Below are 19,819 nucleotides of genomic sequence, written 5' to 3'. Positions count from 1 at the left end.
TCAGGGCCTGTAGGCGTAGAAGAGACTGACGTCAAGAAAGCATCACTGTCTACATGGCCAAACCTCTGCGCTAAGCTCAGTAGAAAATGTATGGATTTAATCTAGGCCATTGTCTGGTGAATCCTCAGGGGAAGCCATCGGGAGATGGTTTGCAGTGCTATTCTCTAGTTCATAATATCAGCCTGGATACTCTTTGAGAAGCAGCAAGGGTGCCATTCCCAGCTGCAAGTGACTTGGAAATTAGTCACCTTCTGGCTTTTCTGCAAGGATCTGTATGTAGGGAATGGTTCAAAAGAGTGAGTGTAAATCTCTACTAGGCATGGCTCATTTCTAAATGCTCAAAAACCACTGGCTTCAGCACACCATCCATCACTGAGAAACTCTCACATTGCTCTGGTCAAAGTCTTTGCCATTGGTGGTGGGAGCTGTGGTGGTTTGACTTCCCAAGGCCTTCAAAACCACAGAGATGAGGATGGAATTATATGTAAAGAATATCCAGCCACAATAGCCCTTCAAAGTGCCTCTGTCCCCTGTCTTACCTGATACCTACATGGTACTTTTCCCTCTGCTCTTCTCCAGACTAAAACGCTTAACTTTTCCACAGATGTAGACCTCTGGAGAAGGTTTTGCCCATCGTAAAAAAAGAACCTTGCTAACACAGGATCGCAGCTTCTGAAGGCAACCTCCAGCATCTCCAGTGAGTAATATCTTGTCTTTAGGAACAATAGCACTGTGAGACCTTGAAAAGGTGCATTACTGTTATTTAAAGGGCTCTGGAGAAGTTCAACAGTTTGAAATGAGGTGTCCTCTGGCACACTGAAGAGGCCAAAGGAAGGAAAGCTATAGCCTCTCCGCTTTCTGTTCTCATTAGCAGTTGCTTGGCCAAGGCACAATATTTAGGACGCATCAAGGTGACAAGACCAAGACTGGGAGAGTAAGAGGGAGGTGAGACCATATGGCTTGACAAGCTGTAACTATGCATCACATGTGACACTAAAAGGGACTGTTGTAGCCAATAATCTGTCCACACAGCACTAATCACAACCTGCATGATTACACTTTATGTCGGGAGGAGGGTCTCCCACCCTGAATCCCAGCTGGCTTTCCTCTGTAAAGCCCAAGGAACAACTTTACCCCACAAGGACAAGCAATGGGAGCATCTCACAGTTCATACTTACTATTATAAGCAATATAAAATATATAAAATTGTAAAAAGAATGTGCATCCATCACATAATACATGATGTCAACCCATCCTTCCAGGGTTATAACCTACAGGAAGACAGAGAAAGAAAGTGTAAGAACAAAAGTGAACCAAAAAGTTAGTAAACATCAATATTCTGATAGTGCCTGGTACTCATCACTCGACAGCATCTCTCAGGATCCTGCTGCACTTCTTTTCCCACTTGGCTTAGGAGAGCAGCAATGTGTGACCAAAGGACTGGCCTGAGGTTTCTACAGGAATTAAAATGGTTAAAATGATAAAACATTACAATAAAACATCTGAAACACTGGTTCTGAGCCAGTGCAAAGAAATTCTGAGGAAGGATTATGAAGGGAGCAAAAGCCTCTCTGTGTAGAGACCTTAGCTTTTACCTTGGGCTCCTGGTTTGTTATCCCCCAAATTCCTAAGTCTTTAAAGCCAATTTTGTTGTTGTAAAACCAATTTCTTTGCGATTCCTACTGGCTCATCATTACAACTGCATCACCAATATCATAGTGGGAAAGCATCTGAATGGAAGAGAGTTACTTTAATTAAATGTAGAATTGATTTCATACTCGTTTTCTCAGTCTTCCTTCCACTAAAAAAGAAGCTGAGGATTTAATTAACACCACACAGGCTGTGTGCAGAGCACAGCAAATCTTGCCATGTAATTTACACTTTTTATTTAGATAAAACATATCAAGCTTCTAGTGCTATCTTGCTACTAGTCCTAGAGCTGAAATTCTAGCACAATTTCCAAGAAAATCAAAGCTCCTGTCTGAATTTACTTACACTGACGTACTCTATTTGCTATGCCTGATGTGAGTGTTGGTGGCTCTAGCACAAACCCCGAATTGCTGCCTGCCTCCAATTTTGGTGGCATCATTCTCGATTTAAACCATGTTTGCAGTGAAGGAACTGTGAATTATCTTGCTGTGAACAAGGAAAGGATCAAGCTTCATTGGTGTAGAGGACTTTCTGTATGACGTGTGCAGAAAAGCTGATCCATAAAGCCCTTGCTGTTGAGGCAGTGAATAAAACACTGTTCTTGTCACACCTGGAGCATCAGGGCAAAACACTGGCAGGGAAATCAGATGTGAATCTTTGCCATTTTTCTCCTTTTCTTTCACTCAAGGGACTGTCAGAGCCCCTCACATCAGCTCACGGGGGCTGGATGAGAAACACCCCTGACTCCAGATTCCTCACACCCTAAAGCCCAATGTGGTGATGTCTTATCTGCAAGTTCTCAAACCCGCTTGCCATGTTGAAGCACACACAACTTACCACCCACCATGCAGCTGGGAAAGAAGTGAATATAGCTCCATGCTAAAACCAATGAACATGATCTGCCAAAGAGCAGGTAAAAATTGTCTATGCAGCTGTTTTATTCTGTCAGCGTTGCTAAAGGCTTGGAGCAATCAGGTCTGATGAGATGCTGGCTGCATTTACACAAACTGCACCCACCTCTCCTGTTCCTCATTACACACATCAGATGTTGTCTCGTATCGCATCCTTGCTGCTGGTTAGTGATGTAGAGATACCAGACAGCAACACTATGCTGCTGGCATGGGTTTAACAAAACCAAAAAGAATGCTTTTGGTCAGCAGGAACACCAGAGATCAATCTATGGTACAAACTTTTCAGCAACAGAAGCATTTTTTTTGTGTAGATCCAAGTGCTATTATTCACCGTGGAGTCTTGAGAAGGGGTTAAGCTGTCTGGACAGACACAGGCAGTAATCAGTCTGTTCAGTGGCGTGAGACAGACAAGCAATCAAACTCAAACTGCCCCTTCCTGCCTTCTCTTTAACACGGTTGAAACATTTATAGAGAGCAAAGTTCTTTTCGGCTGCATTCCTCACCTGCCTGGGCTGTGCACAGCAGCCGATTGACTCCTGCACTTGATCCCTGTGCAGGTTCATGGAGAAACTGGAGGGATCAAGGTGGGAGGTGCTACAAGGCTAAACCAAATCAGCTATCTAAGAAACAGTCTCCTTTGTGCTGTTCGGAGCCCTCTCCCTTCCTTCCTCTCTGTTTGATGGGCATTTCCGAGTCAGGCTGCCACAGCTGGCACAGCAGATGCTCCAGCCATTTACACTCGGGGATGAAAAATGAGCCCAGGGACTCAAAACATATTGGATCCACCTCTTCACCAAATTCGCATTTGGCTTGCAATCCTCAAATTGAATGTATTAAAACGATTAAACACAGAGCCCTCTCTACAAAAGGAGTTACCTGAGGGCTGCTGTTTGACTGCTGCAGGCGTTGCCAGCTCCCCACCTGGGAAACAGCTGCTGGGATAACACTCAGGGCCAACCAACACTTATAGAAGGATTCTTCTTGCATGCTAGACAGCATTTCAGCAAGAATCAATCAACGCACCACATTTCTGCTCTGGAGGGCTGAGCTCATCCGGCTCTCAGATTATTTAAGATGTAATTAGAATTTGCATTATTTACTACTCACTTGTAAACCAAAGGGATACAGGAGGGATAAACAGACTGCTGGGCTTTTGTTCTCCTGTTTGACATCTTTCTGGATTCATTCTTGGACTCACCACCCAGTATAATTGCAGCAGTACCTAGGAGGAGGATTCCTGAGCTGGTGAGGATTAGCAAGTACTAGCAACCCTGTAAGAAGCATGCTCACAGACATCTGCCTTCTTTTTAAAATCAAATAGCTCTGGAGAAACGCAGGACAACACATATGCACAGCCACCTGTCTGGAGTGAAACAGTGTCTGTGATTTTTACAGCCCAATTCTTGCCATGCTGTGGTCTTTCATGCTGTCCTTTAAAGTGTTTTGAATTACTTTACGAGTACATTTTTAACTACCCTGAGATTTCACTGCATATCCCCAGCAAGGCCTTGGTGTAAATGGGAACCAGAGTATTTCAATTTGGCAACAGCTGGTTTGTGTGGCACGAACTAAACTCTCTATTTTTGGAACCAAGACAAAGGCACCCGGTGCAAGGTTCAGTGCTGTAGTGCACAGTTTGATCCTACACATTTATCCTCAGACCAGATGAGCTCAGAGGGAAAACCAGCAACTCTTGCTATTCTCCCAAGAACACGGATGTATTTTTTCAGTGTTGCTTTGCCTCATGTGCCTCCCTTGGGGCAGCCTGAATGCAATATCACCTACTTCACTAAGCAGAAATGACTTCTTCCTCTCTTCAGTTTCCAATCTGATTAATCCAGTTGACTGCAGCTCCAGTATTCAGCCCTCCAAGCCTTTTATAGATGTCTTCCAAGGACCTGGAGCACCTTTCTTGTGCTTTCCAATCTCAGAAATCCATTGTCAGTAATTAAATTCTGTTCAAGCCATGGTTGTTCACAGACAGACATATTAAGCAGCATCTCCAAATGTACCAGTTCAAAGCTTCCAATAAATACAACATACAATTATTTATCAACAGAGATAAGACGGCAAGAAACACGTTTCCTAATTGTGTTCTGATGAAAAGATGTGCAGGACACGTGGCATGCTAAAATTGGCAGCTGCAGGGAAATAGCTGAAAGATTCAATTAAGATGATTGGCAAGGTTGTCCTGGGGGCTGCTGCCAACTGGAATCACATGCTGCAGACCTGGTGGGAAAGGAGATGCTGCCCCCTTAGCGTGAGGAAATGATTTTTGCCTTTGAGGGACAGAGCTGTCCTCTAAGCCATGGGAGACCCTGCGTGATGCTCAGTCTGATCCCTCCTGCTGTTCATTCAGCCCCTCACCTCATACACAGGGATGGGATAAATCCTTTGTCTCCCATTGATACCTATGAGGCTGAGTGCTAAAGCCCTGAGTCTTGTGTCTGATCCCGCTATCACTGCAAGGATTCAAAAGAAAACTCACTCGGGTGAATGTAAAGACAGATTTTTGAGTTCATTGATCTTTGGCTTGGACACCACCCATGTAGCCCCCAGCCAGGCACTCCCTGATCACCACACTAATATGAGCAGGACAACAATGAACAATCAGATATTTGGGTTTTTTATGTCTTCTATTCTGTGATTCTGATCCTCTTGGTTTGCTCACGCCACAATAATTTTATCAGTTGTAATAGAGATGCTCATCTGATTTATAGTAGCATAATAGGGGACAGAATCAGGTCTTCTAGTCAAGCTAATCAGAATCAGTCTAAAACTCCAGAGTGAAAATCACAAGAGAAACATAGATGAAAGATGCTGGCAATTAACTCAGACCTCCTCATTGTTCCCAGGGAGACAGGAGGTTTACATCGTTTTTTCTGGGGTCACTTCAAAGGTCTCTGCAGAACAATTTCTTTTATTATGTCAAGAAAATTTCATAATAAAAATCCTTGTCTTTGAGCTCTGCCAAAATTTTTGCAAGTTCTTGGCTATAATCCATTAATTCAAGAGCAGGTTATTTTTTGCTTTAGTGTCAGTTAAGAAAAAAAAGAGAAGAATCATCCGGGGGGAGAAAACCAACACCCAAACTCCAACTCAACTGCTTCAATTACTAAAGTCAAATACTGGATTACTTTCTATGTGTTAGAAAGTACTAATGGCTAGTGCCAGCTGGACTGCTGCAGAGATCAACCTTGAGGTACCACTAATCAATGGGAAATGAGGAAAGTTTGGAAAATTACTGTGTGAAGCGAAGCTGAAAAGATTCAAAGACCTGAACGCGCAGCACAGAAACCTCCAGCCTGGCCCCGGTCCTTCTCAAGGCAGGATTGCACTGCTGTGATTACCTGAACAAACTGCATTTGTAAAGACAGCCTCCCCAAGCCCGGCAACCAAAATCGGCATCTCACACTTTGATCAAAACCCCTAAAATGCAGTGTTCTGGCAAACAGAAGTTTCCTTGGTGGCTGATTTCAGGTGCTTGTTCAACTCAGTGCCTGGCCCGAGAAGGATATTAGAGCAAGATATATAGAAACACAAGCGTTTCCAGATCATTTGAAGTGTTCATCTTAACTGACACCTATAATTTGCAGGCAGACTCTATTTCTTTAGCCTAAATTGGGTCCTTTGGGGACAAGATGGGCATTATCTGCATCAAAATCAATTATGCTGAACCAAACAGTAATTTTGAGCACTGCCATGATTATCTGGTTTTCTTTACTTTTCATCTATCATTTCCCTGGCCCTGCTACAAGGTTTTTGTTTTGTTTTATTACTTATTTTTATAAAGCTCATCAAGACAAGATCCAATGATAGCATAAAGTGCAAGAGCTATTAATTACTATGATGGTCTCAGTAAGCTTTATCAGGCCTTTAGTATTCATTTCTGAAAGCCTCTTATCTATGCATCGTGCCCTCTCGGGCATATTGATTTGGCCAGCAAGCCCTGGTCAGTGAATAATGGAGTATTCCCCTTCCCTATGCAGAGTGCTTGGCAGCCGATCAAATCACTATTTTTGAAGTCAACTTCACAATTTTAATTATTTCCTCGTGACACATGTTGTTAAGTAACCTCTGTGCCCAGAAAAACAGGTTTTATTATATTCTCAGTAATGTCCTTTGAATGGATTCTTTTCCTTTCATTTTGAGGACCTGTTTCTTTTCCAAAGCGACTTTAGCCATTTCTTCATAAATTGAGTGCCTTGCAAAGCTTGCATCTGCTCTGGAAAGAAAATAAAAGGAAACTGTGCAGCCTTGCATTTGTCTTTGATTCGTGACGTTTCAAATTTGCTCCACGTAAATGTGATCTCTGGTCAGCACTATCAGTTCACAGTGAATCTTGAAAACCAGGGTGCAGCCAGCATGCAATGAAGTCGGACACTTCACTGATGCTGTCGTTGGTGGCCCAGAACCTCACAAAAGTGAATCTATAAGCTTAAAAACGGCATAAGACCTCAACAACTTTTGCTGTCTCCATTTCACACTAAATAATGCAAGATCCCCATCTGATAGCAAAACCATCACTGATTTCAGATGACTGCTGCTTATAAAAGATCACATCTCAGTCCATATTCATGAGGTTTGATTTACTGCGATAATTATCCTGTCTTCATTGTTTGTGTAAAGTATCTCATGCACAGGGAATGTATTTAACTGTTTAGCTTCAGCAATAATGAGTCCATTATCATAGAGAGAGCCATAAATCAGAGTTCCATAGCAGAGCAAAGCTGAAAGATGAAGAGTCTGCAATGACGAGAGGGGAACCGAAGCCAGACTGAGATCTTGCTTACAAATGAAGGCACCGCATAGCAATTCTAGGAATGACTGCGCTACTCCAGACACCACTGTCTGGAACACAGCAGCAGCTTGGGGTACTGACCCAATGCAAAAAAGCAAGGATTTTTGTTATTTGTATTGTTATACCTTGTTCCAAATTATATTAAAGACCATGGACAAAGGGTGCAGAGCTCCAAGCACAACCAGCCCTCTGTGCAGGACTGTGACACAAAACACACCGCAGGTGTCCAAGTGTCTAAGCTTTGGGGGGGTGTCTTGCTCTCCTGGATGGACCTGCCAACACCACACAGTCTGCAGATGGTTGTGTGGGGACGATGGAGCTGAACCTTTGGCTTGGCATAATGTACAGCTCCTACTGCAAGGTGCAATAGCAACCATTGATCATGGAGCAGGTTTGGGGCAATCCAACCAAATAAAGATTTCCCTATAAGAATTGTTGATGTACTTCAAGACCAGTAGCTTTTTCATCACCTAACTGGACTCCAGATCAGGCCATGGCTTGCTGCAGGCACCCCTTTTGACTCTGAATACAAGAATCTGTGATTGAGGAAGGATTAAACCCTTCCAAAACTAGAGTTTGCAGTAGGTTTCTGTGCCGTGCTGGGTCCCTCGAATACCTCCCATAGGTTAGCAGGTCCAGACCTGGAATCAGGATTGGCCTCTCTGACTTGTGTTAGATGGGACTATTTCTTCTAGCCTTCAAAATGAAGGAGATTTTTTGAAAAGCAACTAATCCTCTTGGAAGCATACACTGAGATGCTTTAAAGGGGATGGATATTTTTAGATTGGGTATTCAGCATGAAAGCTCTTCAAATGCAGAAAACGATGTTTATTTGGCTGACCAAATTAAAAAAAGCAGCAGCAACAGAACTCAAACCCCATCATTTCGAGTGAAATATTTTTTTGGTGATCCAAAACAAATTCAAGTCTAGTGACAAAGCATCATCTTGAAGCGGTGCAAATTAAAAGCATAGAATTCTTCTCCCTTTTTTTTCTCCCCAGCCAAAACTTCTTGCCAAATTCAGCACAGATAAGCATTGTTGACACATTTCTTCAGTTTAAAGAATGAACTATTTGACAAAAAAGTCCTTTTGGCCAAAAAATTATCTACTCGATGAACTCTGAAAACATGGGCACCCAGCATTACAGCTGCTTCTGAAGAACAGGGCCCACAAAACTAAACATTGCACACATAAATACAACTGCACTCAGAAGCCTCAGGCTCTTTTCCTTCCTTCCTTCTACCTCAGTGGGCTTTGGCTGTTCCCCAAAATATTTAAAACATCTGCAAGTGGAAGAACAGAGGTTGCAGCAGACAGGCAAGCAAACGCATTAGTAGCATCTTGGGTACAATACTCCTGAGACATCGGGGTAACTATTCCTGAGCTGTCATTTTGTAAGGAGCTTGGTTAAGGTACCCTGAGGTCCCAGCAACAAAGCAGGAGAAACAGGCCCTCAAAATGTGCCTGTTAATGTCCATGTGAGTGACAGTCCAGCTATGAGGAAGATGTGGGAGTAGGAACTGAGAGAAACAACCCTGCCAATTCTGTCCTGCCAGCAGGTTCCAGGTTTTGCTCACGTTAAGGGAAAGCAATGGTAGAGCTTCAGGTCTTGGCTCCTTGAACGAGATCTTTTCTTGAGCGAGCGACAGTATAGACGAGGAGGGACTTCAAATTCATTCTTGTGTTTGGTCATAGCAGAAATGCATTCAAGTGCATGTCATTTTTCTTTTTATTTGAACAGAAGATATGGTTCACATTACAGACTTAGCGGAAAGATTTCCAGGCGGGGAGAAATCCTCAGAGAAGGATTTCCACCATGACAAACAGAGGCAGAAACTGTGTGAAGTGGGCAATGGCCGTGGAACAGAACAGGGCACCAAACCATGGGGAAATGAGACAAATGAACCTTCCTCTTTCCAAACCTGAAATCTCCCCCTCAAGCTCTGCACCTTCCAGCTGGTCCATCTCCAGGGCTGCAGATCCAGGCAGAAGCAGAGTCAGCAACACAGAGACAAAACAAGCTCCTTGTCAGCACACAGCGCAGGGTCAGAACGAGTAAACCCTTGATTGGATGGAGATAGCTTACACCGGCTCTCAGGGGCTTTGTTTTTGACAAGCTCGAGCGCAGAAGAGGTAACTCCACATCAAAACAAAAGGGCTGTTTCTGCAGGTGGCCTGTGGTAGGCAGCTGTCACCGCCAGCTGTCCTACCTGCCCGGCAGCCTGCCATCGCCTCGGGAGGAAAGTACCCGCAGAAGGACAAATCCAGGAAGAAGTGGGTGGCACCAATTCCCCCCACTTTCCCTCCCAAACCTGTTCTCTCTCCTGAGCTGGTCACCCGCACCTTCATGGCTGTGACACACTCCTAGTTTTGGTGAGACCAAGTGCAAAGAGAAGTTCTCCATCTAAGCACAGCATGGAGATAACACCTTCAACTCTTGCTGAGCAGACAGTTCCTTTAATGCTGTTCTATTTCCAGACATCTTTCTTCAGAAGGTGATTCAGCTTTTCCTTTCTTGGGCATTCTTATCATGTCGTGTGCCTGCTGGGCTTGTCTTCAGCTCTTGTGCATGCAAGCAGGTTTTTCTTTTCTTCTTCTTTTTCTCCTGACAGCAGCAAAGGGGCTGCTGAATGCAAAGCATTCTCCTCTGAGAATTCCCTCGCTAGGGCCTTCTGATGATGGGCTAGAGATGTGATACTTGTATGACTTGATTAACTTGTTAACTGAGATGTCTTCTTAAGCAGAACCTCATAGAGGCAATATGCACTCAGAACAACATAAGCCAGAAATGGAAACATTAATCTGAGAGCTGCATCCAAGAACTAATTTCAAGAGGGTCTTTCAATAAGGAAGACCCTTAGAAAATGCAGCTGAAATCCATGTGAACAGGCCACAGAAAAGGTAACGTAGCCATCACCAGAAATGTCAGAGCCCCTCCGAATTGTCAGACAAATCTTCTCTCTTATACTGGATGGACAATTCCTGAAACGTCCATGTAATTTTTTCCTGTTCGTTTGCTCTCCAAGTTCGGTTCTTCCAAGTAAATACTGGAAGGAGGCACAGGGGAACAGCTTGTTCCCTTCATCTCACCTTGGTTCTGCCCCAGCTGTTGGTTATTGCTCCTCCAACTCTGCCTCACCAGTTTTGCCAAAAGCGTTGCTTCCTGATGTCAAGTGCTAGTAAAGGTCTTACTTTTCTGCAAGTCAGACATGAAGTCATCCAAGTGATTATTCTGTGGTTTGCAAAGTAGCTTAAATCATCTCTTTTTCCCAAACTGAGTATCTTACCAGCCACCCAACCCCCTTTCATTTTATCAGGGTTTCTCCATTCAGGTCTGGCCACACCGAGACTGATGGTTAAGAAGGTGGCAGTGTTTTGGTTGCTCCACTGAGAACGTCAGTAATTCAAATTAAATTGGACTTTGGTTAGGTGGGTAATTCATCATTTGCAGTATGACAACAATACCTGTAATTACTGCTCTTATTGTTGCGGCTGAAATTCATGTGCAATAAAGGGATCTTAATATCATGCCAAACCTCACAGTTAATTTAGGTTCCATCTCCTTTCATTTATTCCGTAATAAGCTAATTAGTTCACATAATTTGCCAATGAACGTGCCTTTGTAACAAATATATACATGAATTAGCCTATTACACAACAAATGAGGGGAATCAAAACATGAATCATTTGCAGGATTACATAAGGAATTATTATCCTTTCAAACACCTATGGATGCAGCCAACGTCTTTATTACTTTAAGATTTTATTATCTGAACTAAGTTGGTTCTCCTGTCTGATGCCTCTGACTTACTCTTGTGTCTGGAAGGTCAACAATGCATTTGACTGTTCTGCACACCCCGCAGCCACATGCCTGGCTACTTGCAAATTCAAGATCACTACCGTGAAGTTAAAAAATGTCTTTCAGCTCAGCTGCTTAAATCCAAATCCTGGCAGCTGAAAGGGCTTGGCCATGCTGCCAGCCTCCTGCCTTGGCACACCCTTCACAAGGACGTTTTGGAGTAGAGATCTTCAGATTTCCCTGTCAAACTCTGCTTTTGATTTTGTTTGTTCACAGTTTGCACAGTGTCAGACTGTGCCCTTGGAAACGCTTGGGGACAACTCACAGTCATGGCACTTCAAAGCTTCCTTTGGAATCACCTGTGGGGCTCGTTTCACCAGCCTCCCTCCTGACAGCTCTGACACCACGCTGAGTTTCCAGCTCATCTCGGATAAATCATGAGGGATGCTCCATCCAGCTGAGTTCTAAGATTGCCATTATGCAAAATGGAGGCTTGCCAGACCTTGAGGTCCAGTCCATTGTAAAGCTTGCAAAGAACCACATATTCATTATTCCCCAGAAGGGACCAGGACAATTGGATCCATCTCATCCAGAACACAGCACAGTGCTTTCTGCCCACTAATTCAATACCCATTCACAGGGAAGCTCCTGAGGTACTAAACTCATCAGCTCTACTTTGAGGCCTCATTCAGCTGCTTACCTGGTGCTCCCCAGCACCCACTGTTACATGTAATGGAAGCACACGTCAATATCTTTGTTAAATGTTCTTTGCTTACAGCAATTGTTCTGATTTAGCATCCAGCCTCTTGCAGTAATGATTTACTCTCTCTGTATCAAGGTCAAGCAAGAGCTTTACTCCCAAGAGCTGCTTCTTTACCTGGACTCACATTGCTTTCAGATTCTAAAAGTGAGACCTTACTTCTGAAAGGAATAAAGATGTAAGATGAGTTTTTGGCTGGAAATACTCTTTAGCATTTGGATGGCCTAAGCAGCACTAAACCTCTTGGCAGCTGCCGAAATGATCTAGGGATACAAGATCCAACTTTGTCAGACACTCTGCTCTGCCCAAAGGAATCAGTTGAAACCTCTACTGTGGCTTCTGTGTTCTTCCTGGCTTAAAACTGTACATTTTCAGGCTGAAAAAATGAAATACCAACATGAAATGGAAACTTGCAGCCTGCAGAAAGACTCAGGGAATGAAAAGGAAGCAGGAGCCCTCGAGTAGAACCTGCTCACTGCCGATGCGCTTGCACGGGCACTCTGCAGCCTATCGCCCTCTGCCCTGTCCTGGCAAGAACATTGCTGGGAGCCACACGGGACCTCCTGCGCACGTCCATGCAGCTCTGCCAAAGAACTATGCAAGAGCAGAAAAGGAGAATACAAGTGCAGCCAGAGACCTATCTACTATTCTCACTTTGATTTCCCCTCTTTCCTTTATGCAACACTCCCCACCAGTCAGGAATATTCAAAATCACTATGGCAGCTCCCTCTCTTGACATACTAATTCCAGGAAAGAACCAAAGCGTTTTTAAAAACACAGACTAGTAGAGACTTGGGATCTGTCTGAACCTTTCTGGATTTGGTTTTGAGCCCCTGACACCAGCAGCACTGTGGTTCAAGGTGTGCTACTGTGACAGCACAAGAGCAAACAAGATGCTCAGAGCAGGCAATTGCCCCTTTACAACTCCCAGGTGAAAACTGAAAGTTATTAAGTTCATATTATAATATGAAACTGTAAGGAAATTACTAAATGAAACTGAGAGCTCTGAATGAGTAATTATTCATCATCAACAGAACTAAACGGAGAACTTCTCTTTTAGGAATAGATGTAACCTGCACTTCAGGAAAACTAAATAAAACAGGGCATCTAGCCAAAAACATGAAAAAATTTGTATTAAAAACAGAAAGTGCAAATTAAAAAAAGGAAAACAGCATATCTACACCATAGATCATTAAAAATAGGCCAGCCCTAAGAGACCACAGCCTGTGGACTGTGTAGACTAGCTATCCAATGTTCCAGAGCTACAAACGCTTTGGAAATGCTTCAGGTGCTGGAGTGCTTCTGTCACCTGTAAAGCCACAAGCACTTTTGTCCTTGGTGAAGATCTGTACAGCTGTGGATCAAGAGACTCCAGTTCCACATGAGTAGTATCTCTTCACAAGTATTCCACCCAGAATACACCATTAGGATTCTCTCTTCCTCCCTCCGGCATACCATGTTAACCAGTATAACCCTGCAATTCTAGAATCAAGGCCAAACCACATCATCCAGCTAGTTCCTACATTTTAGAATTATATTAAGCCTTGCTTAAGGACTTGGACAACACTCTCAGTTTCCTGATACTATAGCAATAAAGACCTTAACACAACAATCCCTGGGATTTATCCAGGTCTGATTTGTAGTGCTAGACCTTGCCATACTTTTGTCTGCCTCAAGAAGTGTTTTCCGCTTCTTCTAAAATGCACTGAAAAAACAACTGTTTTCTTCAAATGCTCTCTTGCAACATTTGTGCAGGTTATTGTCTGATTCATTTACTCGATATGTCTTTATTTGCAGTTTCACACAGGTGCAAGCATAATTTTTCTCCTCTGATGCATCTGTCAAAATCTTTCCAAGGAAAAGATGAAAAAACAAAACAAAACAAAACAAAACCCACCAAACAAAAAGAAACAGAAAAATCTTTAGGAAAATCCTACCTGAAAAATAGCTATCCAGGCATATCCAATATTATCAAAATTGATAGCTCCGTTGTGTGGGTTTACGTCCCCTGCCATGCATACGTTGTAATACTGGTTCCAGTTTATGCAGGCGTTCCTGCTGCTGAAGTCAGGGCTGTACAAACTGGGGGTGTAGGAGTCCATGCTCAAGGTGCACTCCACCTTGTACTCCTTCCTGGTTGGGATGTTGGAGCATTTCTGCATGCCGTTCTCACGATGCGATGAGCAGATGAACGGGTTCTCCTCTGCTTCGTCTGTCCGGTAGTACGGATGCAGGAAGGTCAGGTTGTATGTCCTGGAGGAGGGAAAAAAGAGAAGCATGAGAACAAATGTTGCCCCCCTTGTTTCAGCAGCAGAAAAAGGTGCTGGTTCCTGCTCCTGGTTTGGCTGTGTAATTGCTCCTTTGCCCTTCAGAGAAGGGAATGGAGCTGGTGAGGGGCTGGTGCACAAGTGTGATGGAGCGGCTGAAGGACATGGGGGGTTCAGCTGGAGAATAGGAGCTGAGGGGAGACCTTCTGATCTCTGAACTGCCTGAAAGGAGCTTGGAGCCAGGGGGGGTCAGGCTCTGCTCCCCAGGAACAAGCTCCAGGATGAGAGGAAATGGCCTCAAGTTGCACCAGGGGAGGTTGAGGTTGGATCTGGGGAACAATTTCTTCCCCAAAGGGCTGTGGGGCATTGGAACAGGCTGCCCAGGGCAGTGGTGGAGTCACCAGGGTTGGACAGACAGAGATGAGGTTCTCAGGGACATGGGGCAGTGCCAGGGGTGGGGTAACGGTTGGACTCGATGGTCTTGAGCATCTTTTCCAACCAAAATGATTCACGATTCAGCCCCATCAGACTGGGGGACAGTAAGTCACAGCTGAGATCAGCCCCTACATCTGTGATCTACAAAGCTTTTTGCATCCTATAAGGCACAAGTGATCTTTCATTTAAAAGATCAGCCTGAGTTTTCCCAAGCCAACAGGGCAGCTGAAAGTTGAAATGAGACAGTATAAAGAGAAAAATCCCAGCAGGCCAGGTGCTTCCCAAAAATCTAGGGAACTTTCTGTTTCTATCTAAGGATTGTTAAAATAGCTCTTCTGATGCTCAGAACATGCTTCAGAAAAGCTGATGGCAAAGCAGCTTTCCAATAAATTCGCCCCTCAGCACCTCCACAGGATGAGTGAGGTGAACTTTAAAGAGGAGAGACCCAGGCACAGGCCATCGCAAGTTCTGTCAGTACTTACATAAGAGCGAGCCCACATTAATAGGAACTGTATGCTCACTGCATATCTGATTTAATTGGCCTGAATAAAGTTTATGGCTCTGTTACAGCTCAGATAAGCAAGTGCTCTAATTGCTGCGTGGCAGGGATGTGCCCTTTCCCAAGCCTGGGGCAAACCAAGGAGCAAGCAGAGCCCACGACTTTTCATGCTGTTTGATTAACATCAGTGAGACCCACCAGCACTTGCACTGCTTGAAATGCGAAGGTGTAAAGTCCTAGAACCGACTTTATCTGCTGCGTTCAGAGCTGCAGGGATCTCAGATGCTATACAATCAGTCAGGAGACATGGGGAAAGGCAACAACCAAGCAAGACGCGGGGAGAAGATAAGCAAGTCATTCTTCAAGCTAGGACAGCTGTATTTTTATCTGTTTCTCAATGTACCTAACTATTGAATAAATTTGCCTCTAATGAGTGTCAAACTAGTGTTATTCCATACAATTGCTTGAAATTGCTCCCCAAAACTCTTAAGTCAAGTAGGAGTCACTCAGCAACTGCGCTTTAAGGCAAGAGCAATTGCTGCAGAGCAGAGCCGATAGGAAATTAACTCTGAACAACTTTCCTGGGGAATTTGGTTCTCCTCCATCAGTGAATTACTTGAGATGGGTGTTGAGGGTTCAGCCAGCTTCAGGGAAAGGCACAAGCGGCACATCACAGGAACTGGGCGTTTTGCTGGTGATTAAATGTATTCACCAGTTATTCCCTTCCCATTGCAGAGTGATCCCACACCTCTAGACAAGACTGTAATATCTTCCTCCCAGTTTCTATGCCTGAGATTCAGGAAAAAAGAAAAACTTGAAAAATCTTTTTCCTCCAAGAATGTCTAAAAGCCCTCTGCTCCCCCTCCCATAGATTGGTTTCACTTGGAAGAAATTTCCACATAAAACAAACTGAAGAAAAGGCTGAGTGCTACACTAGCACAGTGTTTGCTAGAAGCTCAGATATTGCAACCAGCAGAGTTTGTCAAACAGAGTGGGGTATCACAGAGGATTAAAACACACCAAGGAGCAGGGATGCGTCTGGGAGTGCTACAGATTTGGGCAAAGGCAGCTCGGGAGCTTGAGAGAAGAAGCAGAGGGAGAAGGAAAAGAGACTTTTGTAACTCCCAAGTTACTAAAGTTACCCCCGTCAGCTCCGTTTTGGCCTTAGCAGGTTCGTGGAGAGGGCTCTGTTCAGATGCAAAGTGCTTCTGCACCCTCCTCCCAAGCAGCTCAGTATCAGGTGCTCAGTAGCTCTGAAGTCTTTCAGATGGGACGTAGGGATCATGGTTTTCCACAGCTTGTGGTGGTGACAGGGGTCTAACACCCCAGAATCCAGATCAACCCTGGGCTACGCTGTGCACTGCCTGATAGAGCAAAGTCGCATGGCCATGGGACTCTGGGTGCAACCAGCTTCCCCAGGGCTGACTTCACCACTCCTGAAACCAGGACTGTGGGTGTCCTGTGGGTGTCACCTGTGGGTGACAGGCAAAGAGCTGCTCCTTGAGTCCCTAAGGGGATGGCAGGAGAGGTCTCGTTTGGTACCTCCTCATCAAAGCACCTGGACCTCAGGCTCTACAGATCTCCGCAGTGCTCAAATCCCTGATGTGACAAACCACACAGACTCGAAACGCCAGCCAAAGAGGTGAACCTCAGACAGTAACCTGCACCCCTGACACCGCACGTTGGACACCCAGCCCTGTAACAACCCTGTGTGATCTTGGAAACATCCCTGATCTTTCTCATTTCCCTTAAAACAACGCTGACCAAGGCTCTTTGATCTCGATGTGACAACCCAGTGACATCCTGCTCCAAACTACAACTGATCTTCCAGGAAAACCTGCTCCAGAGCCAGGTGGAGCTATGAAACTTGGCAAAACCTTATTTCCTTCACCATCCCACCACAACACCAGCAGCAGGAGTTTCCTGATCACAAGCACCTTTTGGCAGCGTGGGAAGGCTCAGCACACCACAGCTCGCGGGCCAGTGTAATTAGGATTCTACCCAGAGCAAAGCCGGACTTGCAGAGGGAGATGGACCATCTGGAGGGATGATTGTGTAATTAGCAGCTATGGCTGCACAACCTCCCTTCCTGGGAGCAGCCCCGTGTTTCAATGCAGACACACACATGCCCGTGCCAAGAACACTGATCATGGAAGAAAAGCTTAGACAGAACGGCTGAGGCATCAGCACGATGCTCCACTCTGACCTCCCACCCGAGCTCCCCTGCGAGCCGCCTCCCCCACCACAGCACAACACACACAACATCCAGCTCCATGCACGACCCTGCCACTCTCTGCCCACCCAGCTGCAGGACTCTGATACTTGTTCATTGTCCCAGATTAATTGGCTTTATTTCAGCCCCCCAGAGCCAATCGCTGATCTCCTGACATGCCCACCCCAGCTGAGCAGACTGGACGGGGACACAATTCTGCTGGAGCCCACGCACCCACTTTTGTTGGAGAGAAGGGACACAACCAGGCTGGGAACCGATGGGACCAACCCCTCTCCTGTGCAACGCTTCTCTGTTCACTGCACATCACAAAGGGAAAGGCCCTTGATGAGCCACATACACAGATTTCAGAGGCTGCTTGTTTCCCATGAGTCACTGATTCGGAAGCCTTGGGCTGAAGGAGAAATACCGCCTGCAGACACAGCGCTCTGGGCTGTGATCTAATCAGCTGCGTAGAGAAGATCTGGGCACAAACCCTCCAGAGAACCAAAAGAACGACACACATTGGTGGCCGTGGGAGGAAAATAAAGCCAGGAAAACAAAGCACAGCTTGACTGCGAAGGGTGGATGAAGCTTCATTTGGTTCTGCTGCTGCTGCCTGATTTTATCCTCCCTTTTCTCTACCTTGCTCCTTTTTGCAATTACCTCAGAATCATTTACAAACTGAAAGTCCTCCCTATGAGTGGTCAAAATCAGTTGCACAGGGGCCACTTTCTGCCCAGACCTTTTCAAGCTTGTCCCTCTTCCACGTCTACCCTGGGGACAGAGACACCATGAGCACCCGTCCCACTGGGGGGACCCACACCTGCATGATGCTGTCACCACTGAGTACAGAGGGGAGGGGACATGCCAACTGGCAGTAGCACTGCAAATTTAAGACCTTTTCTTAATTCCTCTACTTGAAGACTTTTCTGGCAAAACCAAAAGGGGGGGAAGAAGGAAGGAGAGCAACAATGAGAAATGAAAGTATTGCAGGATGAGGGAATCCCCAATATCCACAAAATAAATGAAGTAGTTCTGCCAAGACCATCTACCTCCACACACGGGAAAGGTCAACCTGACTTCCCTCTCACTTGCCAACGGGTATAGTCCAAATAACTTATTAATGGTAATGAATCCACTAATCACAAGACCCTTGTGCTATGGTGAAAACACATAAGAAACTAAGGCCCAGAATGGATCTTGTTATCACATTAGAAAGGATTAACACCCCTTTCTCGGCCAGCTGCCCAGTGCACATCTTTTTCTGGGCTTGCAGCAGCTCTGCAGTGTATTTTCCTTTCTCTGTCCCTGGGCAGGAGCAACAACAGTGGGGTAGGAAGGTCCATCCTCTCCCATGCCAAAAGTGGCTGAACTATTATCCTGTGCTCCATACTCCCCCCAGCTCAGTCCTCCCAGTCCAATCACCACCCACAATTGCTGGCTTACAGTGTGTGTATTGAGCACAATCCTGCTGCAGCTTTCCGAGGAGCGGAGGGAAATGTGGAGGAAGCTCTGTACCAGGCAGGATCTGTTCCCTGCAAGCAGAGGCTACTCTCTGGAGGAAATCCTGCTGACAACCCAACACCGCGGCACACAGCAATGCCGGGAGGAGCAATTAAGCAGAACTCAGAAGTACCTTTCAGACCAACTCCGAGCTGTCTGCCTTGGCTACGTGTGCCTTCTTGCAGCTCTACAAAAGCCAAAGAGCCAAAGGCGGTACAACGCCAAGCAGGTACTGAGTTAATTAAGACTGAAGCACTCACATTATAACTGTCCTGCAGCATTAGATAAAAACAAAGCACTTCACAGCTCTCTCCCCTCTCCTGCTTCCAACCCACTGAGTTCCTTGAAAGGTTCCATGAGCAGGAAAACACTCCACTGCATAACAACGCACAGGCAATGCACAGCCCCACAACCCAGACAAACTGGGGGTGGCCCGATTATTTTATTTACAATGATAGCAGCTCATGATGGCAGGAGGGAACCAGAGGGTTTGCGTGGGGGAGACACACATCCTGGCGATCTTACAGATAAATGGTTGGCTTGGCTTGCCCTTCCCACACACACATACCGAGCCTTCCTCCCTCAGCCCACACCGACCAAAAAGCCCTTGTGAAGCTCCCCCTCCAGTTCCCACTGTCACTCATGCAGCGGTGACGGTCCTGGCACGGCTGTTCCTTGCCAGGGGACGCTCCCCGGGGCTCCAAGAGGTGTCTGAGCCCCCTGAGCTCTCCCGAGCTGGCTGGGGAGCAGCAGCTCTCACACATCCCAAACAGCAGTGACCCACCCCAGTTCATCGCTTGTCAACCCACTACTGCAACAGGCCAGTAATGGCCTGTCATTCCTTCAAAGTCACTACTGAGCATCCTTCACAAAACAATCTCTTCCAGCACAATGTTGCACAGTGCAATTTTCAGAGAGAGAAAGCAGATATTTCCAGTGCACCTCAAAGAAGTCCTCAAATTTCCATCAGAATGCACTACA

General features: G+C 45.5%; 1 protein-coding gene across 1 annotated transcript in view; it reads right to left on the bottom strand.

The window, feature by feature from the left end:
• The window catches only part of CACNA1H (calcium voltage-gated channel subunit alpha1 H), a 224,933-nt gene that overhangs the window by 83,907 nt on the left and 121,207 nt on the right, over positions 1 to 19,819 (bottom strand). The window contains exons 7-8 of the mRNA XM_065031285.1: positions 13,860 to 14,175; positions 1,179 to 1,271 (exon numbers count right to left, since the gene is read on the bottom strand). Coding sequence (XP_064887357.1) covers positions 1,179 to 1,271; positions 13,860 to 14,175 — 409 coding nt within the window. The remainder of the gene's footprint in view (positions 1 to 1,178; positions 1,272 to 13,859; positions 14,176 to 19,819) is intronic.

This window comes from Columba livia, chromosome 15 (assembly GCF_036013475.1).
Source record: "Columba livia isolate bColLiv1 breed racing homer chromosome 15, bColLiv1.pat.W.v2, whole genome shotgun sequence".
In the NCBI taxonomy this organism is placed as follows: domain Eukaryota; kingdom Metazoa; phylum Chordata; class Aves; order Columbiformes; family Columbidae; genus Columba; species Columba livia.
This window is presented reverse-complemented; position numbering and strand designations above follow the sequence as displayed.